Consider the following 27,141-nt stretch of genomic DNA (forward strand, 5'->3'; position numbering starts at 1 on the left):
ATCCTTCCATGCACAGATCCATTCCCTGATGTGCTTACTTTTCTTCTTTTATCCCATGATTAGTTTCCTTAAGTGAAATTATTTACTTGTCATTCTATGCCTTCCTTCCCACTACTGAGACAGTTATTTACTAGAAAGACAAGCATCTAAATTTGCCAATTAATCTTTCTTTTCTAATGACAAAATCATTGAAAGCACTTTTTGAAAGGGAAGCTTTGAAATGCACCTCACACCATCACAAATCCGTAATAACAATACCCTTATTTCATTGCTCAGAGGAACTTGAAAGTATGGGCATGTTTCTTCAGTGGGAGAAAAAAATCTTTAAAGAGGATTGCTATATTTTTACCTGGTGCTTTGTAGTCAAAGACTGGGGAAAGCCTTAAAGTTTCTTCTCTCACTTATGTTGGGATCTTGATCAGAATCAGACTCCGATGTGCCTACTTACAAAATGAAAAAAATGCTTAATAACTTCTGCAGAACCCTTAGTGTCTGGGGAATCCGCCGGTTTGGAAGCCCTCCCCCCACTTCAGGGTCATCAGGAAATGTCTGCTGGGCATTCCATTATTTCCTGTGGAGACCCATAAGTATAATGGAGAATTGATCTGTGGGTATCTGGGGATCAGAGGGGTTGTTTTTTTGAGGTAGAGGTGCCAAATTTTCAGCATAGCATCTGGTGCCTCTCCTCAGATCACTCCCCAAGTTTCAAAAAGATTGGACCAGGGGTCCAATTCTATGAGCCCCCAAGGAAGGTGCCCCAATCTTTCATTATTTCCAGTGGAGGGAAGGCATTTAAAAGGTGTGCTGTACTTTTAATTGTGATGGCCAGAACTCACTTTGGAGTTCAATTACGCTTGTCACAACCTTGGTCCTGGCTCCACCCCCAATGTCTCCTGGCTCCACCCCCCCAAAGTCTTTCATTATTTCCAGTGGAGGGAAGGCATTTAAAAGGTGTGCTGTTCCGTTAATTGTGATGGCCAGAACTCACTTTGGAGTTCAATTACTCTTGTCACAACCTTGGTCCTGGCTCCACCCCCAATGTCTCCTGGCTCCACCTCCCAAAGTCTCCAGATATTTCTTGAATTGGACCTGTCTGTTTCAGATTTTGTACTTAGCCACAGCATTATAGTGCTGCACACACAAGGGTGGCTTATTTAAAGATAATTTTAATTGTATCAGTTCAAAACCTCTAGGGTTGCCAGCCTCCACATGAAGCCTGGAGATCTTCCACTTTTTCAACTTATCTCCAGCTGGTAAAGATCAGCTCCCCAGGAGAAAATGGTTGCTTTGAAGTGTGGACTCTGTGGCATTGTATCATGCTGAGGCCTTCTCCTTTCCCTCTCCTGGATCCTCCCCCCAAATCTCCAAGTATTTCCCAACCCAGACCTGGCAACCCTTCCCTTAACATACACTGTGTTAGCTATTACTTGCATTTTGTAAAAAAGGCTAGTAGTATGGTCCTCATATTTAAAGAATAATATCAAGTATGACAGCCCCATTCACTTCCCTCCCTCAGAGCCCAGATTTTCCCTCCATTTTTCTTTCCCTTTTCTGACTGAGCCGCCCTAGTAATGTGTTTTCTTTGTTACTGAAGAACTCTGACTGTTCCACCCTGTCACAGTACAATATTTGGCTTTTGCCTCAGCCAAGGAACCTGAGGGAAGGATCTGAAGCACGCTTTAACTTAAACAACTTAAATAGCATTCAAGGCATTTTGAAATTCAAAAATAACATGTTTTCATTAACACTAGAAAGGAAAGATCAGGTGAAATTGGGTTAAAATTTCTGAGATAAAAGCAGTACATGCACAGACTTTAGTTCTTATGTTTCTGGCTAATGAGAGTTTCTTAAGCTATTCAGAGTTACTTAAGATGTTTATGTTGAGACACTTTTGTTCCAGGGTTTTTCCCAAACACACCAGCACACTGAGTATTATCGAATTCTTTTGGCTTCCAGAAGGCTGGTACATTCTTTCTAGTACCCAAACCCCTTCTCTCGAAACACCAGTACTCATCTTGAGTTTTTAACTGACTCTTAAGACCTCTAAAGGCAGTTTTTATCCACACCAGACTAGAGATCTCTGCATGCTTCAGCCTAACTTTCTGTTTGTCTGTGTAGGGAATTTTCTTCTCTTTCTAGAAGATCTATCACCTTTCCTTGGCCCAAATGGGAGTCTTTTCCTACTTCCCAAATTCCTTACCAACTTTCCCCCACAGTCAAACCACTCTCAGCTTAGACTGAAATCAGATTGAATTCAGTCAAGGTAGAAATCTGACTGTCTCCTCAGCATGCAGCTCTCAAGTCTCTCTACTCAGCTGATGCTAACCAAGCAGATTGCTTGAAGCGGCCTGTCACTCAAGGCTTTCTGCTTCTCTGAAGAATTAACCCTTCACAGTACTTCAGCTGTTTGTACAGCACTTCTAATCTTCTTTAAAGTGCAGTATGTCACGCAGGCATATGATGCTGAGACTGAATGGCTTGCTGAAGATTAGAGAGAGAAAAAATGTCCAGAAATTCTGAAGCTTTGGAAATTTTACCATTTCCCACCCATTTTCTTGAGAAATATATCTTAAAAGCATTTCAGTAATCTCAACTTCAATACAGTTGCTAAATATTTCATAGTAGGAGTTTTTCCAGTTCTCAAAATGTCCAGTTTTCTTATAGAAAAGAAAAACTAGTTTTCCCCAGTATTCTCTATAGAAAAGAAAAACGTGTTTTGCCCAGTATTCACATCTAGAGTTGAACAGTCTCCTAGCACTCTCATTCTTTGTGGCTATACTAGCTCTTCTCTACATACACAGCATAATTCTACTAGCAAATTAAATTCAAAACATAGTAAAATTACTAACAGTAATAAGATTATGTGCAGAAACCAAATGTGCAGGATCAAAAGTGAACTGTGAGACTTTTACAGCCTATTTTACAAAATTTTATCATTCTCTAAGCATATTCTGAAGTATTTTATTCATATGAATTTTCATTTTTTCTACAATAATTTCATTTATTCAAAAATCAGGTTTTAGACAATATAAGAGAAAAGTAGATTAACATTCACAAGCAAATTTCTCTCAGTTAAATCACTTGAAATCAGTTTGGTGTAGAGGTTAAGTGTGCGGACTCTTATCTGGGAGAACTAGGTTTGATTCCCCACTCCTCCACTTACAGCTGCTGGAATGGCCTTGGGTCAGCCATAGCTCTCACAGAGCTGTCCTTGAAAGGGCAGCTGCTGTGAGAGTCCTTTCAGCCCCACCCACCTCACAGGGTGTCTGTTGTGGGGGAGGAAGATAAAGGAGATTGTGAGCCACTCTGAGATTCGGAGTGGAGGGTGAGATATAGGAGCACCTTACAGTTGAAGACATGATAGAAAACTTAAGACTTTCAAAGCTAACTTGGTTGGATGTCCTCTTTTTGCAGTGTCATTTCATAATGTGTGTATGAACAATGTCAGGCAAATTTTAAATCAAACAGGTTGCTTTGTGAACTTATCTCAGAACCAAATGCATTATCAATCACTGGAAATCATTAATGTGTGTTTGCATTTCCACCCTTTTGCCATAGCAGAATTGCTAAATCAGTGTGATAAGAACATTTGGGACTATATTCTCAGTCCTTCCAATAACGATGGCTTTTTATCTGACTAATTTGCCTTTGCTTTATATTAGCAGTAGAGTGTCATTAATCTCTTATAGATGAAATACTTGATTTAGCAAACACCTGAGCCATCCATTGGGGTTAATGTGGATTGGAATCCTTGTATGGATGGAAGATTTCAGGTGGAGACCAAATCCCCACTTGATTTCATTTTGAATTTGTTTTGCCATATAATTTTAAGATGAAAAACATAGTCACTACAATAAACAAGATAGGAAAGATGAATGAATAACAGTAAATGTTGTCAAGTAAGATGCTGTTCTCTTCTGGAAACATTCCAGTTACATTTTTATAATCTATTATCTGGACACCTACTTCTATGTGAGTGGCATGAAAACATGTATGCCCACTGTTTTGAAAACGGACCGTACTTTTAAATTGCTCTTCATGTTTTTGTATATTGGAAACAGAAAACAGCAAGAGTCCATGGAAGGTTTTTGCTTCTCTTCTGGCATCCAGTTTGGCTCCTTTTCCTCTGAAACTATTTGCTCTGCAGGAGCTTTTCTGCAGTGCAGCAACTCTCACATGTTGTGCATTTTGGTTAGAATTGTGTAGAATAATCTGTAGGGAACTGGGTGAGTAGTCTTGTCATTCAGGCAGGAATAATGCTAGCACCTATGAATTCTTCCATGAACAAAGCTTAATAACCCCCCCCCCTCTTCTTTTTCAGATATTGCATTGAAACCTACTGTACTTTGCTATGTGCTGATGTTGATGTTGAGCACTCAGTCAGTTTAGTGACACGTTGATTAACACAAAATGGATGGAGCTTACAAGATGGAAGATAGGACTTCATTAGTAAAAGGAGCTCAGGACATTGCCAAGGAAGTCAAGAGGCAAACAGTGAAGAAAGTGAATAAAACTGTAGACAAAGCTCAAGATGGGTATACACAGAGATCTTACAATAGATTCCAAGGTGAAGAAGATGCTGAATACTATACTGAAGGAGGAAATTATGATGGAGAAGCAAATGAAGATGAAGGATCAAGTGAAGCCACAGAAGGACATGATGAAGATGATGAGATTTATGAGGGAGAATATCAGGGAATCCCCAATACAGAACAGAACAACAAGGATGGGATAGCAGCATTAGGACATCCCAACCGAGATGATTACAAGGACCGTCATGAGCTAGAGACAGAAAGAAAAGCTGATGAAGAAGAACTTGCACAGCAGTATGAGCTAATCATTCAAGAATGTGGTCATGGGCGTTTTCAGTGGGCCCTCTTCTTTGTCCTAGGAATGGCACTAATGGCTGATGGGGTTGAAGTTTTTGTAGTTGGATTTGTATTGCCCAGTGCTGAGACAGACATTTGTATCCCTAATTCTGGATCAGGATGGCTTGGTAAGCAGTTATTTCTTTCTCATTTGTATAAATATTTATCCTATGGCTTTTTGAAGAAAATGCTTCTTCCCTGTTAGGTAGGTCCAAAACTGTATTGATGTGCTGATGTGATTTTTCTCTGTGTGTGTGTCTTAGTGTGTAAAACAGAAGCTTCATTTGCTTTTTCTCTACTTTGTTGTGGCCAGTTGACAAAAACATATGCCCCTGAATCAGTGACAGGCCATCTCTTTAGGTGAATAACAGGGTTCCAGAGAAGAGGGTATGTAACTCTGATTAGGATTGCACTATAAATTTCCTGAAACTTTAAAAATCAATACACTTCCTGGAATGGTACCCAGGACATCTATCAACAAAGATATAAAACAAAGTAGGAGTCCATTAGCACCTTTAAGACCAACAAAGTTTTATTCAGAATGTAAGCTTTCGTATGCATGCATATTTCTTCACATGAGAGGAATAGGGTACAGTGAGCTGAAATACATATAGCTGGTGGATTAAGAGTTTAAACTGTTACAAAAGTTAGGATCAAATGGCAAAATAGTGTAACGATTTGTTTTTATCAACTGGCCACAACAAAGTAAAGAAGAAGAAGAAGATATTGGATTTATATCCCGCCCTCCACTCCGAAGAGTCTGAGAGCGGCTCACAATCTCCTTTACCTTCCTCCCCCACAACAGACACCCTGTGAGGTGGGTGGGGCTGGAGAGGGCTCTCACAGCAGCTGCCCTTTCAAGGACAACCTCTGCCAGAGCTATGGCTGACCCAAGGCCATGCTAGCAGGTGCAAGTGGAGGAGTGGGGAATCAAACCAGGTTCTCCCAGATAAGAGTCCACACACTTAACCACTACACCAAACTGGCTCTCTTTTAAAGAAAAAGCAAATGAAGCTTCTGTTTTACACACTAAGACACACACACAGAAAATTCACATCAATACAGTTTTGGACATACCTAACAGGGAAGAACTTTGTTGGTCTTAAAGGTGTTGCTTGACTCCTACTTTGTTCTGCACTTCAGACCAACAAGGCTGCCCACCTGGATCCATCTAAATAAAGACATAAGTTGGAAAACATGTCTTGCTATTATTAATAGGGAATGTTTAAATCTCTATCTTTTTTCTTCCAAAGGACTAGTAGACCCTTGAAGCCAGGGCTGGCCAGGGAGAAAAGACAGTTCATGGTACTGTTTCCCCAGGCTTTGCAAACTGTTTTTGCAATTTTAAAGGGCTACATACAACTGAGATAGTGCTGTTGTAACAGTTGTGATACTCCTTTCTGACTGTCACCTCTGAACATTTTGTCTTACAAGTAATATTATGTAAAAAGATACTACATTTTTTTTTAGCATTATAACATCTAATTACTATTTAGAAAACATTTCTAATGACAACAAATGATTAGTCAACTTTAATAACTTTTTTTTGGGCGGGGGGGAGTGCCAGCTTCTTGATGTTGGCTTGGATCCCACTTATAATGTCTGTAGGTATAAGGATAGGAACTATTGTTGTCAATTTCTCTCTCCTGTGGCAGCTCAAAATGTAGCTATCCTGTCAGGGTCAACTGGGAGCTGGAAACCAATGGTGGATCAGAGATGTTGTTTCAGTCAAGGCTGTGGGTGAACTAAGACCTTACATACTAGCAGGACTTTTTTTTTTGTAGAAAAAGCCCAGCAGGAACTTATTAGCATATTAGGCCACACACCCCTGACCTCACTGGAAGTGGAGTCATCCTGACACTAATGATTAGTAGCAGTAAAGAAAACAAACAGAATAAGGTGAGTGTAAGTAACTTTCTGAACAGATGGGTGTTATTCATCAAGAACCCCCACCCCCATCCCAACAGAGATGTTCACTAGCAATGCCATTTCTTGGGATAGAACTCTTTCCCTTCCCTCCCTTTCCAGCACTTTGCACCTGCTCCAAGCAGAGAGGCTGAGGAAGGGATGAGCCCGTGCCTGCCTTCCAGGGCTATTTTTGAGCCAGAGCACTGGCCAAGCCAACCGGAACTGCATTCCTGTGCATTCCTGCTCAAAAAAAAGGTCTGCATACTAGTGCAGGAAGGTTTTGATGCAGCAGACTCCTCGTCTCCAAGAGCAGGCTAATGATATTTAAATGCACTGTGCCTTGTTAAGGTGACCAGCAATGTGACTGGACTGAAATGGCTCAGGTCTTTTAGAAGTTTCAGAGGCTGGGGAAGGACCTCTGGTGTGGCAGTGGCTCTGGAGTGAAAGATTCAGAGCTTTTTCACACAGCCTATGTATTCCGGTATGGAAGCTAGTCAGTTACTGAACAGTAACAGGTTTCTGCTGGCATTTCAGACAGACCCGACTCAGTAACTGGCTGCTACCGGAATACTCTCACCTTTTCACTACCGGCTGTCCCGGTAGTGAGGCATACCTGAGTCATTACTAACAAAGAGCAGCTTCTTCCAGTTTTCAACCCCTCCTTCCGGGTTGAAATCAGTATGGAGCGCTGTGTGAAATGTCCAGTATCTAATCCGGGAGCAGTTTTCGCGCCGTTTTTTGCCCGCCGGCGCACCATCTCCGGCTTTTTTTTTTTTTTTTTAACATCGGGCTAAGATTGATATAGCGCTATAGCGACATATCACAACAGCACCACCATAGACAGATGTTGCTATCCTAGCCTGATGTGCACCCATCCATGCCCATAGGCTATTGGCTGGAAAGTGACTTGTGCCAAGCTGCAGCTGGTATAAATGTCAGGGGGGGGGATCGTGCGCCAGCAGGCGAAAACAGCTGATGCTGGTGAAAGCGAGATAAAAGCGGAACAGTGTGAAATGGCTTGGTTCAATCACGGAACCGTATCGGGGGAAAAAAACATGTCTGAAAACTCCCATCCCTGTCTTGGATTACTGCAAAGTGGCACAATACCGACTCCCTTCCGGTTTCCACTGGTGTGAAAAGGCCCTATATGTCTGAGTCTTAAGGCAAGGCTGTGAGCTGGCAGATTCAGTCTCTTGGGTGGGCTTCTGTACATCAAAGGGGGCTCTTGGAGGGGTTGCAACTGCCTGCTTTTTTAGTGATGTTAGGTGTCTAGCCACCAAGTCCGACCCTAACCTTTGGGAGTGGAGCATGGAGACTTTCCCATTCCCTAAGACAAACAAATAATTAAAAATACAGTAATGCAGTTCTCCTGAATACAGTCTTTATTTCTTCATCCTGTTTTTTGCCTTCAAAGGGTTCCCCAGCAGCTGCACTTCCACTAAAAGAAAGTGAAAATTGTCATATTCCCATAAGTTCTTTGTCAGGCTTTAGTAGCATTTCCAAGCATGGCTTTATTAAGGAACACATGCACACACACACTCAGAAAGCTGCCAAAATACACACAGTTTGCAAGCCCACGCTTTTATGATCTCACTGGGGCAATAGTATTGCTTTACTCATGGGAGTTGCTGAATGTAACAAGTTGGTGTGTCAACCAACTTCTTTAGACTAACACAGGAAAGCAAAAGTAAGGAAGGGAGCAGTCTAGGGGGTGGAGTTTTCCTCCATTCCATAATAAGGTTCTAGTTAACTCTTTACTATCTATTTTACTATACAAACAACTTCTGAAAAGAATGTAAAACATACATAGGGACTGTGCTTTCTTCCTTTCTCATGTGCTTCATACACTCGCCAGGAATAGCCACATGGCTCTGCCTACTCGCTCCTTATGCAGCTTTCATCTTGCTGAGATTTAAAGGCACACACTTCCACAACACGAACAGTTTACAAGCTTCTTCTAAACCTGCAGAGATTTAAAGGCATATCATGATAGTTGGGGTGGGCACCCCCCCCCCCACCAGCCAGCTGGCTGGCTGTGAGAAGGAACCTGCAAAACTGTGAGATCCCCCTCTGGGACCTGGGGGCTGGCAAACCTACCTCTTCTTCTGAGTCTGGCCTCTTCATTTGATGAGGAGGGGCCTGTATGCTGGTTTGGGGAAGGATGACTCCCAGGAATAGCTTGATGGGAAATCAGAGGTCGGCCACATGAAGGGGTAATCGGTGAAAATCATGCCTCTGTGGAAATTTTTGGTGGGATCCAAGCTGCTGGCATTTGTGCCTTTCACCTTTAATATTACATTGTAGCAGGGCTGATGGAAAAGTTTACCAGCTGGTCTCAAATAACATCAACATATTTATCCTGATCCCATGTAAAGAGTAATTCTCCCTACTTTGTGTACAGCGGAAGGGGAGGGGCTGTGGCTCATTGGCGAAGCATCTGCTTGGCATACAGAAGGTCCCATGTTCAATCCCTGACAACACCAGTTAAAAGGAACAGGCATTAGGTGATGTGAAGACCTCTGCCTGAGACTCTGGAGAGCCGCTGCCAGTTGGAGTAGACAGTACTGACTTTGACGGACTGATGGTCTGATTCAGTACATGGCAGCTTCATGTGTGGAATGTTATTGGGAGGTGTGTGTGGATGTATATTAGCATGAACAATGCAGTGTGGGTGGTCAGCATCCACATTTGGATGCACGTGCTTACATGCATGTTAGGGTGTGTGATTTATACCTGTGGCTGCTAATCCAGCAAGTATAGAAGTGTTTTTAAACATGCAGATTTGCTTTGCTAGATGCTAGAAACTGCACCAGAGGATTATTTATGTTAGTAGAATGTTCACAGGACTCCTTAGATCAGTAAGAATAGAGAAGTGTTCTTTATGGGGGAAAGGGATAGATACACAGATATTTAGATTTTTTAATATAGTCTTTTTTCCTTTCCAATATACCCATTTTTGGGATATATTTGCTAATTTAAAACTAAGCCTGTATAATTCATTGGGAAATAAGTGAATGTTGGAATTCACATCTGAATATTGTCAGTCTGTGATCAATTTTGTGAATGTCCAAAATTCAGAGTGTCAAGGAGTCCAAAGCTGAACCTGGTGGGTCCACAGGACTTAGAATCCAAGCTAGCTTCCTTTTCTTAGTTCTTAGCTCAATTATAGTTTTCTGGCAAAGCAGCATCAGGTGATGATGACACCCAATCAGGGCACACTCTTGCTGGAACCCTTTAGAAAATTACCTCATCGCTCCTGATTTCCCCCTCCCATCCTGTGGGTTGCAGGTTCTCATGAGAATAGGGTTACCATCCCTCAGATTGGGGCAAAGATTCCCCTGCTTTTTGGGCTTCTGCCTGCCACTACCCAACTGGCCAGCAGGGGAAAGCCCTACCCCAACAGCATTGATGGTGGCCACCACCTTCCTCCCCTCCTGTGAGATTTAAAGAGCCCTCCAACTGATCACAGCTGATTTAAAGGGCCCTTCAGCTTTTGTCTTGACATAGAACTCTCCACAGCCCTCATGTTTAGTTAACTGTTTAAGGTGGAGAAATGATTTCCTATGGCAATGTACCCCACTGAGGTCCTTCCCCTCTCCCCAGGCTCTATGCCCAAATCTCCAGGTGTCTCCCTTTCTGGATCTGGCAACTCTACCCTGCATCTCCCCAAGATGGCCAGGGGGGATGTGGCAACCCTATGGCCTTTAGAATTACATCCACTTAAGGCATTTAAGATATATTTTTAAATGACTTAAGTGTGAAAACCTGGGAAATTTTAGAGGGGGGGAAATTCTAATGGAAAAATTGAGGAACTTTGTAGAGTACTGCAAAAATCCTGTTATGAAACATCTTATCTTTTGAAAATAGTAAAATGCTTAAGACCAGATTTTACTCAGTCAAAATGTGCTGCTCTGTGTGGTAGAAAATGCCCTCAAGTTGCAACCGACTTACAGCAACCCCTAGGGTTTTCAAAGCAAGATATGAACAGAGGTGGTTTTCCATTGTCTGACTCTGCATAGTGGCCTTGGACTTCCATGGTGGTCTCACATCCAAATGCTAATCAGGGCTGACCCTGCTTAGTTTCTGAGATCTGACAAAATCAGGCTAGCCTGGGCTTTGTTTAAATACTGCAAAATATAATCCGAGCTGAATGTCATATGCATGAATGGCCTGAAAATCGATACAACCTCTACAGAGTAGAAATTCAAGTGTCTACTATACTACTTGAGGGAGCATGTGGCCTACCAATCATTTTATGTATTTATTTGCAATATTTATTGAATCCTTGCTTTTTTCCCCAATGGGGAAAACATCATTCTCCCTGCTCCATTTTGTCCATGCAACAACTATTTTAGGTCTGTAAGAGATTGACTGACCGAAAGTCACCAAGCAAGCTTCCATGGCATAGTAGGGAGCTGAACCTGGGACTTTTAGGTCCTAGTTTGATAGGCCTAGTACTGCACAGCATATTACACTTGCCAGGTGGATATTACCAAAACATGCTCCTTCTGATAAATGATCACCCTAACCTGTAGCACTACTTATCCTGCTTACCCTTTAGAAGGCCTGTTGATGTTGGACAACCCTATCTTATCCTATCCCTACCCCTACTCTGTCCCTCTCTGGGAACTGATGTAATCAGAGTACTGACTGCTATTCTAGAAGATTTCACTGTGTTTTAAAATTTGAGAGTCTCTGTTGGGACACAGTGCTCATACAGGTATCTCATGCTGATAGAAACTTTTCTGGAAAAAAATTACACGAGGACTTTTTTAAAGGATATTGCCCTGATTTGGATAGCCCAGGCAAGCCCAGTCTCACCAGGTCTCAGAAGCTAAGCAGCGCCAGCCCTGGCAAGTATTTGGATAGGAGACTCCAGAGAATACCAGAGGCAGAGGCAAGCTATTGAGCCCCTTCTCTGAATGCCCTCCATACCCCAGTAGGAGTTGCCAGAGGTCACCATGATTTCCAGGCATGGGTGCACGTGCGCGCGCACACACACACAATGCAAAAAAAATACACACCCTCCTCCAAAAAAAAAAAGCACAACAAAGGATGTTATGCAAGAACATATCACTATATTCATATGAATGACTTTGAGCATGTATATTAATATACATTTATTTATTGTTGTTTAGGCTTAATAATGTGCATTACCAGGGGTGGAATTCTAGCAGGAGCTCCTTTGCATATTAGGCCGCACACCCCTGATGTAGCCAATCCTCCAAGAGCTTACAAAAAAGAGCCTTGTAAGCTCTTGGGAGGATTGGCTACATAAGGGGTGTGCAGTCTAATATGCAAAGGAGCTCCTGCTAGAATTCCACCTCTGTGCATTACTGTTGCAAATGTAACAAACCTCAATGAGGCTTGATGCTGGAAGAACACTGTGAAGTAGCATTGTGTTATTAATGCCAAGGATTATGACCTTGGTTCTAGTGAGTATTTTTACATTTCCAGGAGGAGTACAGTTGCAAGCCAAGGAAATCCCGTACTTGTTTTTGCTGACAAGTGTCTGATGGAAATAAATGTATTCAACAAGCCCAGCTTTTACTGGACCAGTTTCTGTTGGCAACGCTGAATATAAGATGCTCTTTTCCCTATTTGGCAGCATCGAAAAGTATCTTATTCCTGGCAGTACAAAGAAATAAAAAATCCACATAACACAAGAAATGATCCATTGAAGTTTTTTCACTTGGTCCACATTTAATATCACCGAATTGCAAATTGGGAGGTGTATAGAAACATTTCTTTATTTTAATTAATCCTAGGGTGGCCAGACCGTCCCGGTCTCCCGGGACATTCCCGGATCTGGCCACCCAATCCCGGATCCCGGGCTGCCTATACCGGGACCATTAAAGGTCCCGGTTTAGGCAGCCCCGGAGCCGGTGGGCCGCGGGCGCGGGCGGGGAAGGCGGGGAGTGAGGGAGGGAGCGTCCCTGCGCCTGCGCAGGGCCCCTGCGCACGCGCAGGGACGCTCCCACCCTCACTCCCCGCCTTCCCCGCCCGCGCGCGGGGCCCGGCGGCAGTGGTGGAGGCCTCTCCGTGGCCTCCGCTGGTCGCTGGAAGCCCTCCAGAGACTCTGGAGGGCCTCCAGCGACCAGCGGAGGCCGCGGAGAGGCCGCGGGGCACCCGGCGCTGGTCCCGGAAGGCCTTCCAGAGCCTCTGGAAGGCCTTCGGGGACCAGCGCCGGCCAGCGAAGGCTTCCCCGCGGCCTCCGCTGGTCCCTGGAGGCCCTCCAGAGTCTCTGGAGGGCCTCCAGGGACCAGCGGAGGCACCCGGCGCTGGGCACCCGGCGCTGGTCACCCGGCGCTGGTCACCCGGCGCTGGGCACCCGGCGCTGGTCACCCGGCGCTGGGCACCCGGCGCTGGTCCCGGAAGGCCTTCCAGAGGCTCTGGAAGGCCTTCCGGGACCAGCGCCGGCCAGCGAAGGCTTCCCCGCGGCCTCCGCTGGTCCCTGGAGGCCCTCCAGAGTCTCTGGAGGGCCTCCAGGGACCAGCGGAGGCCGTGGGGAAGCCGCGGGGCACCCGGCGCTGGTCCCGGAAGGCCTTCCAGAGCCTCTGGAAGGCCTTCGGGGACCAGTGCCGGCCAGCGAAGGCTTCCCCGCGGCCTCCGCTGGTCCCTGGAGGCCCTCCAGAGTCTCTGGAGGGCCTCCAGGGACCAGCGGAGGCCGCGGGGAAGCCGCGGGGCACCCGGCGCTGGTCCCGGAAGGCCTTCCAGAGCCTCTGGAAGGCCTTCGGGGACCAGCGCCGGCCAGCGAAGGCTTCCCCGTGGCCTCCGCTGGTCCCTGGAGGCCCTCCAGAGTCTCTGGAGGGCCTCCAGGGACCAGCGGAGGCCGCGGGGAAGCCGCGGGGCACCCGGCGCTGGTCCCGGAAGGCCTTCCAGAGGCTCTGGAAGGCCTTCGGGGACCAGCGCCGGCCAGCGAAGGCTTCCCCGCGGCCTCCGCTGGTCCCTGGAGGCCCTCCAGAGTCTCTGGAGGGCCTCCAGGGACCAGCGGAGGCCGCGGGGAAGCCGCGGGGCACCCGGCGCTGGTCCCGGAAGGCCTTCCAGAGGCTCTGGAAGGCCTTCCGGGACCAGCGCCGGCCAGCGAAGGCTTCCCCGCGGCCTCCGCTGGTCCCTGGAGGCCCTCCAGAGTCTCTGGAGGGCCTCCAGGGACCAGCGGAGGCCGCGGGGAAGCCGCGGGGCACCCGGCGCTGGTCCCGGAAGGCCTTCCAGAGGCTCTGGAAGGCCTTCGGGGACCAGCGCCGGCCAGCGAAGGCTTCCCCGCGGCCTCCGCTGGTCCCTGGAGGCCCTCCAGAGTCTCTGGAGGGCCTCCAGGGACCAGCGGAGGCCGCGGGGAAGCCGCGGGGCACCCGGCGCTGGTCCCGGAAGGCCTTCCAGAGCCTCTGGAAGGCCTTCGGGGACCAGCGCCGGCCAGCGAAGGCTTCCCCGCGGCCTCCGCTGGTCCCTGGAGGCCCTCCAGAGTCTCTGGAGGGCCTCCAGGGACCAGCGGAGGCCGCGGGGAAGCCGCGGAGCAGCCGGCGCTGGTCCCTGGAGGCCTCCAGAGGCCAGCGCCGGTAGCGGAGAGGCCCGGCGCTGGTCCCTGGAGGCCTCCAGAGGCCAGCCCCGGCAGCTCCCTCCCTCCCTCGCCGCGAGGCCGCCGCTGGAGGACTCCCCGCCGCCGCCGCCGCTGGATCCGCCGCCCTGGAATAAGGTAAGGGGGCCGAAAGCGGGGGGGGGGCGGGGGGCGGCCTTCCTTTCTTCCCTCCCTCCTCCCTCGTTCCCTTCCTTCCTTCCTTTCTTCCTTCCTTCCTTCCTTCCTTCCTTCCTTCCTTCCTTCCTTCCTTCCCTCACTCCCTTCCCTTCCTTCCTTCCTTCCCTCCCTCCCTCCTCCCTTTCTTCCTTTCTTCCTTCCTTCCCTCACTCCCTTCCCTTCCTTCCTTCCCTCCCTCCTCCCTCCCTTCCTTTCTTCCTTCCTTCCCTCCCTCCCTCCCTTGCCTTCCTTCCTTCCCTCCCTCCTCCCTTCCTTTCTTCCTTCCTTCCTTCCCCCCCTCCCCCCTTCCTTCCTTCCTTCCTTCCCTCCCTCCCTCCCTCCCCCTTCCTTCCTTCCTTCCTTCCCTCCCTCCCTCCCCCTTCCTTCCTTCCTTCCTTCCCTCCTTCCTTCCTTCCTTCCTTCCTTCCTTCCTTCCTTCCTTCCTTCCTTCCTTCCTTCCTTCCTTCCTTCCTTCCTTCCTTCCTTCCTTCCTTCCTTCCTTCCTTCCTTCCTTCCTTCCTTCCCTTCCTTCCTCCCTCCCTTCCCTCCCTTCCTTCCTTCCTTCCTTCCTTCCTTCCCTCCCTCCCTTCTTCCTTTCTTCCCTTCTTCCCTTCCTCCCTTTCTCCCTTCCTTCCTTCCCTCCCTCCCTCCTTATGTTGTTATGTGATGCAGAGTGTTGGACTGGATGGGCCACTGGCCTGATCCAACAGGGCTTCTCTTATGTTCTTATGTGACGCAGAGTGTTGGACTGGATGGGCCACTGGCCTGATCCAACAGGGCTTCTCTTATGTTCTTATGTGATGCAGAGTGTTGGACTGGATGGGCCACTGGCCTGATCCAACAGGGCTTCTCTTATGTTCTTATGTGACGCAGAGTGTTGGACTGGATGGGCCACTGGCCTGATCCAACAGGGCTTCTCTTATGTTCTTAAGTGACGCAGAGTGTTGGACTGGATGGGCCACTGGCCTGATCCAACAGGGCTTCTCTTATGTTGTTATGTGATGCAGAGTGTTGGACTGGATGGGCCACTGGCCTGATCCAACAGGGCTTCTCTTATGTTGTTATGTGACGCAGAGTGTTGGACTGGATGGGCCACTGGCCTGATCCAACAGGGCTTCTCTTATGTTGTTATGTGATGCAGAGTGTTGGACTGGATGGGCCACTGGCCTGATCCAACAGGGCTTCTCTTATGTTGTTATGTGATGCAGAGTGTTGGACTGGATGGGCCACTGGCCTGATCCAACAGGGCTTCTCTTATGTTATTATGTGACGCAGAGTGTTGGACTGGAGGGGCCACTGGCCTGATCCAACAGGGCTTCTCTTATGTGACAATACTGACTTTGGTGGACCCAAGCACTGATTCAGTGTAAGGGAGCTTTGTGTTTGTGTCTTCTAGTGCAATTTTGTTCTCAGATCCTGTATTTACTTCATCAGTATATGGGATAAGGCACTTTCTCAACTGTGCTGCATAATGCAGCCTATTTATTTTGTCCTGTTGGCTCTGTTGGCTCTATCTGCGCCACCTTCATCACTTTCGGGGTGTGGATCCCCCAGTGGAGTGGTCTCCCGACTCCCTCCGCCGGCTGTTTCTGATAGCCCTGCGCCCCCTCTTTCATTTGATATGTGTCCCGTGCGGGTGCCACCCTCCCGCCGGGAGATGCCGCAAAATGAGCCCCCTTGAGGCTTATGGCGGCAGGGCTCGGGGGAAGCGAGCTAGACTGCTGTTCTTTTGAGGGGTTATAGAGTGTTTCGAGCCCGTCCCTGTGGCATCGGTCCCATCATTGTGGGGCCCAGGGGGCCGGCGCAGCGGCACGCTGAAGCAGCCTGTCGGTCACTTCCAGGTTCCTGTCCTGCATCTTGACCGGTGTTATTAGTGACAGGCTGCTTCGGCGTGCCGCTGCGCCGGCCCCCTTGGTCCCACAACGATGGGACCGATGCCACAGGGACGGGCTCGAAACACTCTATAACCCCTCAAAAGAACAGCAGTCTAGCTCGCTTCCCCCGAGCCCTGCCGCCATAAGCCTCAAGGGGGCTCATTTTGCGGCATCTCCCGGCGGGAGGGTGGCACCCGCACGGGACACATATCAAATGAAAGAGGGGGCGCAGGGCTATCAGAAACAGTCAGCGGAGGGAGTCGGGAGACCACCCCACTGGGGGATCCACACCCCGAAAGTGATGAAGGTGGCGCAGATAGAGCCAACAGAGCCAACAGGACAAAATAAATAGGCTGCATTATGCAGCACAGTTGAGAAAGCGCCTTATCCCATATACTGATGAAGTATATACAGGATTTGAGAACAAAATTGTTTCCGGCGGTGATATTTGGGGGATTTTTGGGGACGTCACAGGAAGTGCTATGAAGTCACTTCCTGTTTCCGGCAGGTGACGCGGGGGAAATGATGTCACAGGAAGTGATGCCACTTCCTGTTTCCGGTGGTGGCATGACGTCACCGGAAGTGACGTCACCGGAAGTGACGTCACTTCCTGTTTCCGGCGGCGCGGGCGCTCCGCGGCGCGCACCCCCCCCCCCCGTGTCCCTGGCTGGCCTTCAGACATTATGGTCACCCTAATTAATCCACAAGTGGAAAATCAGTGGAAAATCAGTTTTATAAGTTTATCAGTTTTTTAGAGTGTGAAAATGGCTGAGAGACAAGGGTTAGTAGCTTCTGTTACTGCACATGCGTGCTGTAGAAACATTCACAAAAGTGGTCTCAGAAACCCAATTTGAAGAACCTACCTCTCCTCTGCAGCCTGCCATTTATTTTACATTATTTATAGTTCACCTTTCTCACTTCTACTCTGCTTTGTGGGGTGCTTTCCCCCTGCCAGCCAGCTGGCTGGTAGGGGAAAATCCCACCTCCAACTGGCTCAAAAGGCGATGTGATGATGTCACCCAGAAGAGACATAATCACATTGCTGATGTTGTGTGGTAGCACAACTCTTACGGTAAAATCAGCTATGAACCATAGAGTTTTGCCCCAAAATTCTGGTGTTACCCCCAACAGCACAACGTGATGATGTCATTTCTGGGTGACATCATTGTGCTGCATGCACAAAGCATGCACGGACAACGATCCAGGAAAGCACCAAAGATCTCCCTGCCAGCAACCAGGTAGTACCTGGCAACCTTATCAGTTAGTGAGGTAGCAAAAAAAGGGAGGGGGATTTTGCTTCTTAGGGAGAGAAATGGATGGGATTCATCATATATGCAAAGGCTACAACTATTAGGTTACAAATAATACAAAAACAGTATGAAATACCATAAAACCAGGCCAAGGGAGCAAAAAAAAGGGAGTGGGATTTTGCCTCTTAGGGAGAGAAATGGATGGGGGTTAATTATATATGCAAAGGCTACAATTATTGGTAGGCAAATATTAACGACTATGCCACAGTAGCAGTAGAAAGTCTTAGATTAAATACCTGGCATCTTCAGCCAAAATTATTTTTGATGGCAGTGCTGAGAGGTCATCCACTTAAGTCTCTGTAGAGCTGCAATAGGCTAGATCACTGTTTCCCATTTGCAGGGTCGGGACCCGGTAGCAGGCCATGGAAGCCTCACTACCAGGTCATGAGAAAAGCCAAAGCTAGCCCCGCCCCCAGCAAAGCATGACCTCTGCTCTGCTTCCTTCCTTCCACCATCTTTCTGTTGTACAGAGAAAAACTAGTCTTGAAGACTGACACAGGCTATAAAGCCTGAGCTCCATTTGGCTTCCTTCCTTCCCCCATCTCTGTGTTGTGCAGAGAGGAGCTGGGCTGCCTCTCCTTCCTTCTCCCCCCTCCCAGTGTTTAAGAGAAAAGCTGACGTCCACTGGCACTTTAGATCCATGAAGTGTTCTTCAAGGTATGAGCTTTCATGTGCCTTGCAGTATGTTCTTTTGGGGAGATTCCCCTGGGAGCCCTGGGTGGCAAAGAAGGGGGGATTTTTTTTCAGCCAGGAGGGGTGGGGAGTGGGCATTCAATAGCTTTTTCTTTTTTACCAAATGACCCCTGGGCAGAATTGTTGCTGGCTGGGTAATCTGATGGTAAGTAAGGCTTTTTTCCCCTTTGCCCCCTTTTCTTTCTTTTTTTGTCTGCAAGGGATGCTCTGTCTGTATTCTTGGTGCTGGGGGTGGGGGGAAGCAACAGTGGGAGGGCTTCTAGTGCCCTGGCCGCACTGGTGAACATTCTGGTGCTTTTGGGGTACTGTATGAGAAAATTTTGGACTGGATGGTCCACTGGTCTGATCCAACATGGCTTCTCTTATGTTCTTTCTTTCCATGTCTTTCTTTTCCTTTCGTTCCGTTTCTTTCTTTCCTTCCATTTTTACTGGATGAAACTTTTCTGTTCATCATACTGTTGTTGCAGACATAAGAGCTCTCTCAATGATAAACTGGCACCCCCAGTTGTAGCCAGTTGGCCTTTCTATGAGATTTCTGTGTGAGTGAGTGAGTGAGTGAGTGAGAGAGAGTTAGAGGTGTGGGCAGAAAGAGATTATTGGAGATTACTGCTGTATATCTCAACAGCACTGGAAGTGATGGTACTATGAACTTGGCACCATTTTACTGGTCCTGCTTTTAACAGCTGACTGACACCAAAATTAAACTCCTCCTGTAGATATTAAAAAGAATGAAAGAAGTTCACTGGCTAAATATCTGCACAACAGGTTGCTTTTAAAGGCATGGGAAACACAGCCAGTAAAAAGCTGCAAGCCCCTCATAAATATCCTTTTTGGGATAACTGCAGAAAAGCTTGTATGAACTTTATATAACTTGAAATTAATTCATTAATTGCAGTACAATTCTCTGCTACCTTTCATAGCAATTTCTCAGTATTTCAGTCAAGGAAAAATATGAAAAATAGCTGCCAAAATATTTTCTTGAAACCAAGCAAGCTTGGTTGTAGCTTGAGGAAGGATTCCAGTAGTAGGAGCTGAAGGAAGGGCCTACTAAATGTGTCAGCATATTTTGAGGTACAATAGCTGCCAGGGCCCAGTGTGGGTGGTACACAGCACTGGCATTCCTGATGGCAATGGCAACAACACTTCCAACTGCATACACTGGCCAGTGCTGTTGAGGAAAGGGTGTGTAGGTGGTGCAGGCAATTGAACATGGGCCTTAGGAGTGCTTGCAAGCTGGAGAAGAACACACAAATAGATAGGTGCATGCAGGTGTGAGGGTGGAAAGAGAGGATTCTGGGAATGTATGAAAAAGTTGCAGACCGCCCACTTTCCACCCCCATTTTGGCTCAGCATGAGTTTCAGAGAGATTTTTCTGAAAACAAAGTTACTTCAGAAGAAGCGGCAGGTTTGGAGGAGTGCCCTGGAAGTGACATCACAGGAAAAGGTGGAGTTTTGGTTTAGTGTGCCCTGGAAGTGACCTCACTTGGCCCTTGATCTGGAAGTGACACCACAGAAAATGACATAATTCCTGTCTCCCGGCTCCACCCCCAGAGTCTCTTGTTTCCACCCCCGAATTTTAGTGGGCCACAAAGGAAAAGTGTAAAAATAACCAGGCCACGGGAAAGAAAAGTTTGTGAAACCTTGGGCTAAATGAACCAATAGTACGATGCTGATGTGCCTACTGTGCTAACAAAGCATTTTAATTTAAATTTTAAAACATTGCAAGACTGATTTAAATTTTAAAATTCTGATTTTTTTATAAACTAAGGCCCTCCCCCTCCACATCCCCAGTAGCAATTGTTGATATAAGATAAATGATCCTACGGTCAATTACCGGCTTTAGGTTTTTTGTTTGTGAGACAGAATTAATCTGGGAACATTGTATCAGAAATGCTTTGTGCTGTTGAATCATATGTACCATTCATAATTGCTCTGAGCCTGGGCATTGCCATAAAAGTGCATTTCAAATTGCAGAGTCACGCCAATTTGCTACCATGACAGGGTCAATCTAGAGCTATGTGAATGCATTTAGCATCAAAGGTCTGAGAGAGAGAAAAAAATATCAGTGGCACCTCAGTTGCAGAGAAAAGTGAAACCAGGCATTAGAGGTATTATAGCCTTAACAAAGTGTACTTTATCTCAGCCTTGTCAGTCAGGATTTTCTCCCTAATGCCAAAGAGAACTGTTGGATAAGAGAAGATATCTTCAAAATAATATGTTGTGCTAGTAGTAAAAGAATCCATCAGTGGCTTCAGATCATTACCTGGGATTAACTGAGTTTTGATAACTCTGTTCTATGTATGCTGCATTTTATTAGTCTCTTAATTTATACAATAAACAGAGGTAGGGGACTTTAGACAGGGTTGGTTTTTTCTGTCAAACGATGGCTTACTACTAGATACAGGTTGTTTTTGGAAGTATAATAGTTATCTTAATTTTAATGGCAGAAAACACTTTTTACAATTAAATGTTGTGGTCTGATTAGTCTCTGTATTTTTGCTATTCATATGAGATGTCTACAGCAGGGTTGGGGAACCTTTTTCTGCTAAGGACCATTTGGATATTTATAACATAATTCGCAGGCCATACAAAATTATCAGCTTAAAAACAGGGCTCCACCAAGGGAGAATGATTCAGGCCGGCAAAATTAATGTAAATAATTGTTTTTCTATTTGAAGTCATGTGGGGAGAGCCTAATTTGGCACACCTCCCCCGACCTGCTGCCCTAGGCAAATGCCTAGGTCTAGGGCTTTTTTTTGGTAAAAAAAAAGCCCAGCAGGAACTCATTAGCATATTAGACCACATCCCCTAGGTTTAGGCCACACCATCTGGGATAATCAAGTGCAAACTGAAGTGGTGATAGCTAGCTCCCAACCCCCCACCCCTGCCATCCCCCCTTTCCTCCCATCATGCAGAAACTGCAGCTGCTTCCAGCAGACCTTTAAAGGCATCCACATACCCCAGCAGCAGTCCTTCACAGTGCCAGCCATTCAGGCTCCAGGGAGAGGCGGGGGGGGGGGGGAGGGAGGGAGAAAGGGAAAGAAAGAAATGGGGGGGAGAAAGGGAGAATAAATGGAAATAAAGAAATGGAGGAAAGAAAGGGAAATAAACAAAAATAAAGAAATGGGGGTTGAAAGAGGAATAATGGGAGGAAGAAAGGAGAATAAAGGGAAACAAAGAAATGGAGGGAAGAAATAGAAAGGGAAATGAGAGGGAACTGTGACAGTGACTTTTCCAGGCCCCACAGAGATCTTGGCCAGCCAGCCAGGCCCCAGGGAGGCCACTTTACAGTGTGGCTGGGCCCTGTGATCCCTGCCGACCAGCCAGGCCCCGGGGAGGCCACTGCTCAGCATAGGCTTCCCAACCCTCCCGCCCTGGCGGGGGACCCCAGGATTTCCAGCCTCTTCCCCCACTCCCCCAAAAAACGGAAGCGGGGGGAGGGGGGAAACGGCGCCAAGGAGCGTGGCAAGCTGCCCCATCTCGGAGCAGGCGACGCCGCTGCGCGGCTGCCGCCTCTTCTCCGCTTCACTGTAGCTGCTCCTCCGAGATGGGCTCAGGCTGAGCCCATCTCGGAGGAGCAGCTAAGATGAAGCGGAGAAGAGGCGGCAGCAGCGCAGCGGCATCGCCCACTCCACTCCGCCTCTGAGGTAAAATCAGAGAAGGGGAGGGTGGAGGGAAGGAAGGCATTTAAAAAGTTGTGAGGTCCCTTTAATTGTGATGGATAGAACTCCCTTTGGAGTTCAATTGTGCTTGTCACACCCTTGCTCCTAGCTCCACCCCAGTGTCTCCTGGCTCCACCCCCAAAGTCTCCTGGCTCCACCCCCAAAGTCCCCAGATATTTCTGGAATTGGACTTGGCAACCCTAGCACAGCACAGTTGGGCCCCACAATCCTTGCCAGCCAGCTGGGCCCCAGGGAGGTCGCCACATGGCTCAGCTCAGCCCAGCAATCCCCAAAGGCCAGACCAAGTGATCTTGAGGGCCGTAAACATTCCCCACCCCTGGTCTATAGGATAGTCATGAGATGCTGACTTTTTAACCCTTTTCAGATATGACTTTATCTGAATAGCATGCACAGGGTAGGAGAAGTAGATGGTTTCTATCTGCCTGATAACGGCTATCAATTAAATTTCCGTATAACAAATTCATGTGGTTTGTTATTACCATGTTTCTCAAATGCTTGGGGATCTTTTTCCTTTTTTTTTTTACTGATGAACACATTTTGAGGACAGCAGCTTTCAGATGCAAACTTTTTACTTTGTGCTCTCTGTATAATTGATAATTTATTTACTTACGTATTCACTTGTTCCCCTCTTGCCTCCCCAGTGGGATTCTAAAGGAACTTACATCAACATCATTTTCCTCTCTTCCATTTTATCCTCACAACAACCCTGTGAGATAACCTAGGTGAAGGGTGTGATTGGCTGTCTGGGAATGGGCAGGACATCCTGTCCTGATCAATGCTCCCATTAACCAGAGCATTTGCCCAGAACCAGCTGCTGCATCAGTTGTGTCTTTTAATGGGTTAGTCAGATCTAGAATTATAGAGTTGGAAGGGACCTTCAGGTCCATCTTTTCCATCTAGCCACAGTGATCAGTCTAGAGAGGATTATTTCAACGTCTTGGGCTATTGCAATCTTTAAAGAGTGTTTGGAAGCTGGTAGCTATACTACTAGTTAGGGGCAGCTATTATGTCCCCAGTACTACAGCAATTACACTGGCTACTGGTCCATTCCTGAGCTCAGTTCAAGATGTTAGTTTTGTCCTTTAAAGCCCTACATGGTTTGGGACTGGGTATCTGAAGAACCATCTTCTCCCATATGTTCCTGCCCAGGAATTAAGATTGCAGGGAAATGCTCTTCTGACTGTCCCACCAATCAAAGGTGCTGATTTGGTGGCTACATAAGAGAGGACCTTTTCCATGGCAGGCTCGCGATTATAAAACAACCTCCCCAGGAAGGGTTCTCTCATTTTTGATCTTCAGGAGGCAGATGAAAAGAGTTTTACTTAGGACCTCATTTTATTGTCATCTAGCTTTTATTGTTGGCAGCCCTATTTGGATTTATTTATTTATTAAAATTTCTATCTCACCCTCTCCACAAGTGGACTCAGCCAGTTCAAAAATCTATAATTACAGTTTAAAACCAATAAAATACAATTAAAATTAAAACATTCCATGGTGCTGTACAACTTCAATTTTCTTTTCTGGTAGTGATCTTATAGTTATTGTAGCTCTTCAGCGATGTAGGGTGGCAGTCCTTTCCAGGTTAAGTGTTAAAGGCCTGTTGAAATAATTCCGTTTTGCAGGCCCTGCAGAAAGTAGAGATCCCGATTTAAACTGTTTACTTTAATAGGCTTTATTGTGTCTTTTATTATGCTTTATTTATATTGTAAGCCACCTTGAATTTTGCAAGGGAGAAAGGCAGCTAATAAATGTTTTGAATAAATAATTTTTTAAAAAGCCAGTTACCAATAAAATTATAGACTAGTCTGTAATGCTTTAAAAAACCCAAGTGCTTGAGAGGGTGGAGGTACACTTGGATGAAGTGGATTATCTAGTGTTGCCAGGTCCTACCTGGCTGCCAGAGGGGGGATTCTGGAGCCACTCCAAAAGACTTCTGCTACATGCGCTTTGCATCCACGCCACAGTGATGTCACCCTGCGATGACATCATCGCATTGCCAACATTGTGCATGATACTCTAGGTTTTGGCAAAAACCCGATGCGTTTTTTGCTATAAAACCATAGAGTTTGCCCCAAAACCAGAGCATTATTGCACAACATCCCTGGGGCAATGATGTCACTTCAGGGCAACATCATTGCATCAAGGACATCTCATGATAATGTCCCTGTTTGCGGGTGGGACTTCCCTCAGTGGCCAGCTGGCTGGTGGCAGATTGGAGCCTCCCAAAGAGGGGTAAACCCCACTGGGATCTGGAGGTTGGTGCCCCTAGGATTATCTGGCTTCATTTCAGAGAGCTTCAGAGCTGGTTTGTGGAGACACACACCACTTTGGTTAGACAGATATAATGATGGTAGTTGAGCTAGAAGATGGCCAGGGGGAAGTATGTGTGTTTTGGATGGGATTGTACTCTCCTGAAAGGTTCTTGCATCTTGGGTGTTTTCCTGGATCCAGTTTTGCTTTTAGAAACTTGAGTTGAAATCAGGTTGAAATCAGGAGTGTTTTTTGACCAGCTTCAGCTGATTCAGAAACTTTACCTGTTGCTGGAAGAAAGAGTCTAAACATCATGGCAGTGTGTGCATTAGACAATTGTAATGCTACAGAAAATGCAGGTGGCTCCTAATGCTCCTACCTCATTTTTTTGCATGAGTGAGCAAGGGGAGGCTGTTAGACTGATCTTCCTGCATCCTCATTGATTTGTCTACCAGATATCATATCATTTGAATAGCTGTCCTGGCCACCTCAGTCAGCCACAAAATATTTCTTAGTGTCTATACTAAGACTTGGCCAACAAAACATTCATGATGATTCCATAAACAGCTGTGTCAATAGAACATGACTGGGTGCTGAAACCATGCTATTTATGCAGGACCTTCCAGGTTTGGGACCAAATAGAAACACCATCTATTTGCTACCATGTGGAACAGTTCTCAGCATTTAATTTACGTATACAAAGATTGACCCCAGTACTACAGCAGAAAGACTGAATCAGGACTACATCTTTGCCTCTCTTACTAGAAAAGAAAATTCATGTACATGTTACCTTTTCCCCTCTAACGATACACAAACTTTGCAAAAATCATATGTAATAGTTCAAAGAGTATCTTGGTATCTCTGTGATGTTGAGGCCAGACATAATTTTCTCTTCTTATTTTTGTTTACTGATGGTGTTTGTATGGTGACTTCCTCCCTTCAGGGACCACAAACAGCTCACAAAAAATACCCAAATATGGCATATTAATCTAAATGCTAATTGTATACTAGCACTATAGGGCGATTATGAGTGTCATCTTGGGCCACCTAGAGGAGAAGGTGCAGCTGCACCATTGTCAGATTTCAGCATTTTAGAGTAATTTTTTTAAAAATAAGGGATTGGTTTTAGAAATAATTTTCAGGGAATATACACCAGCAGCGCCCCCACCCCGAAAGTTGATGATGCATGGAAATGAATTCATTTACTTTTGCTAGTCATTCATTCTGAGACACAAACTAGAAAAGACAATAGGGATTCTATGGGGCTACCTGTGGTGGCAGTTGTTTTCACATTTGGTTGTGGGTACCCATATCTTAGGTTTGTCAATCCCCAGTGGGGCATGGGATCCCCTGGTTTGGAGGCTCTCCCTCCAGCTTCAGAGTTATCAGAAAGTGTGTGGGGGAGGAAATGTCAGCTGGGAACTCTATTATACCCCATGGAGACCGGTCCCCATAGGGTATAATGGAGAATCAATCCATGAGGCTCCACGGGGGCTGTTTTTTGAGGTAGAGGCGCACCAGATTTTCAACATAGCATCTAGTGCCTCTCCTCAACCCTCCACAAAAGAAACATTTCAAAAAGTTTGGACTGGGGATCCAATTCTATGAGCCCCAAAAGAAATTGCCACCATCCTCCATTATTTCCAGTGGAGGGAAGGCATTTAACAGGAGTGTTGTCCCTTTAAATTTGCTGGCCAGAACTCCCTTTGGAGTTCAACCATGGAGTTCAGAACCTTGCTCCTGGCTCCACCCCGAAAGTATCCTGTCTCCACCTCCAAAGTTCCCAGATATTTCCCAAGTCGGACCTGGCAACTGTACTGCCAAAGCAGTCACAAATAGAATTTCATTCACGTTTGAAAGAGATATAATTGTTTAAGTAGGGGGGGGGGGACCTCTTAATGACTTATTCATTCAAGTTACACTTTTTATTGCTTTATTACTTCCTCTCAGTTCCATATTTTCTTGCTTATTTCTTACTTTCTTATAGCTGTAGGTATCTAATTATACAATATTTAATCTTAAGTAAGTCAAAAATAAAGAGAGTTTGTTTTCAGAGTGATCTACCCACAAATGTATGTGTAAATTTTCTACCTACAATATCTTCTGTGTGTTATTTCACAAGTAAATTGTTTAACGGTGAAGTAACAGTTCATTAGGATTCAGTACTGAGAGTTATGTCTTTCATAATATAACATATTCTTTTTTGTGTGTTTCAGGTAGCATAGTATACCTTGGGATGATGGTAGGGGCATTCTTCTGGGGAGGCTTGGCGGACAAGGTGGGAAGGAGACAGTCTCTTCTGATATGTATGTCTGTCAATGGATTCTTTGCCTTCCTTTCATCATTTGTCCAGGGCTATGGCTTCTTTCTCTTCTGTCGCTTACTTTCTGGATTTGGGTAAGTTCTTTCTTGCTTGCTTTCTTTTGTAATTTTCTTTTGGTGTTTATACAATTATACATTTATTTCCCTAATATGAGTAAAATCATGATAATGGTTGCTATTGTCCCCCTTTTGGGAGGACAAATTTGGAGATGGTGTGACTGACTATACTGTTGCTCAGGAGAATGACTCTTTTCAGTGTCTCTGGTCCCTTAGTGTGTATTGTAGCTGGAAAACTGTGCCCTAGTCTAGCGGGAGTGTGGGGGGGAGTTCAAGTGGAAACAGTTTACGTCTGTCCTTCCCTGAGGTACTTAAGGGGACCTGGGCAGATGGCAGTAACTAGTAGACTAACAGTGCTACACTGTGCAGAGTTAATACAGAATAAATCCACTAGAGAGACTCTGCACAGTATTGCACTGATGGAGCACTTTTTTTAAAAAAGAAACT

General features: G+C 46.3%; 1 protein-coding gene across 2 annotated transcripts in view; it reads left to right on the forward strand.

Moving 5' to 3' along the window:
* The first annotated feature begins 4,378 nt into the window (after positions 1-4,378).
* The window catches only part of SV2C (synaptic vesicle glycoprotein 2C), a 92,251-nt gene continuing 69,488 nt past the window's right edge, over positions 4,379-27,141 (forward strand). Inside the window, exons 1-2 of one of the 2 annotated variants that reach the window (XM_060235831.1) lie at positions 4,379-4,996; positions 26,532-26,712. In XM_060235831.1, the coding sequence (XP_060091814.1) occupies positions 4,411-4,996; positions 26,532-26,712 (767 nt within the window). In that variant the 5' untranslated portion in view covers positions 4,379-4,410. The remainder of the gene's footprint in view (positions 4,997-26,531; positions 26,713-27,141) is intronic. The other variant, XM_060235832.1, reaches the window with a different exon arrangement.

This window comes from Heteronotia binoei, chromosome 4, assembly GCF_032191835.1.
Source record: "Heteronotia binoei isolate CCM8104 ecotype False Entrance Well chromosome 4, APGP_CSIRO_Hbin_v1, whole genome shotgun sequence".
Classification (NCBI taxonomy): Eukaryota; Metazoa; Chordata; class Lepidosauria; order Squamata; family Gekkonidae; genus Heteronotia; species Heteronotia binoei.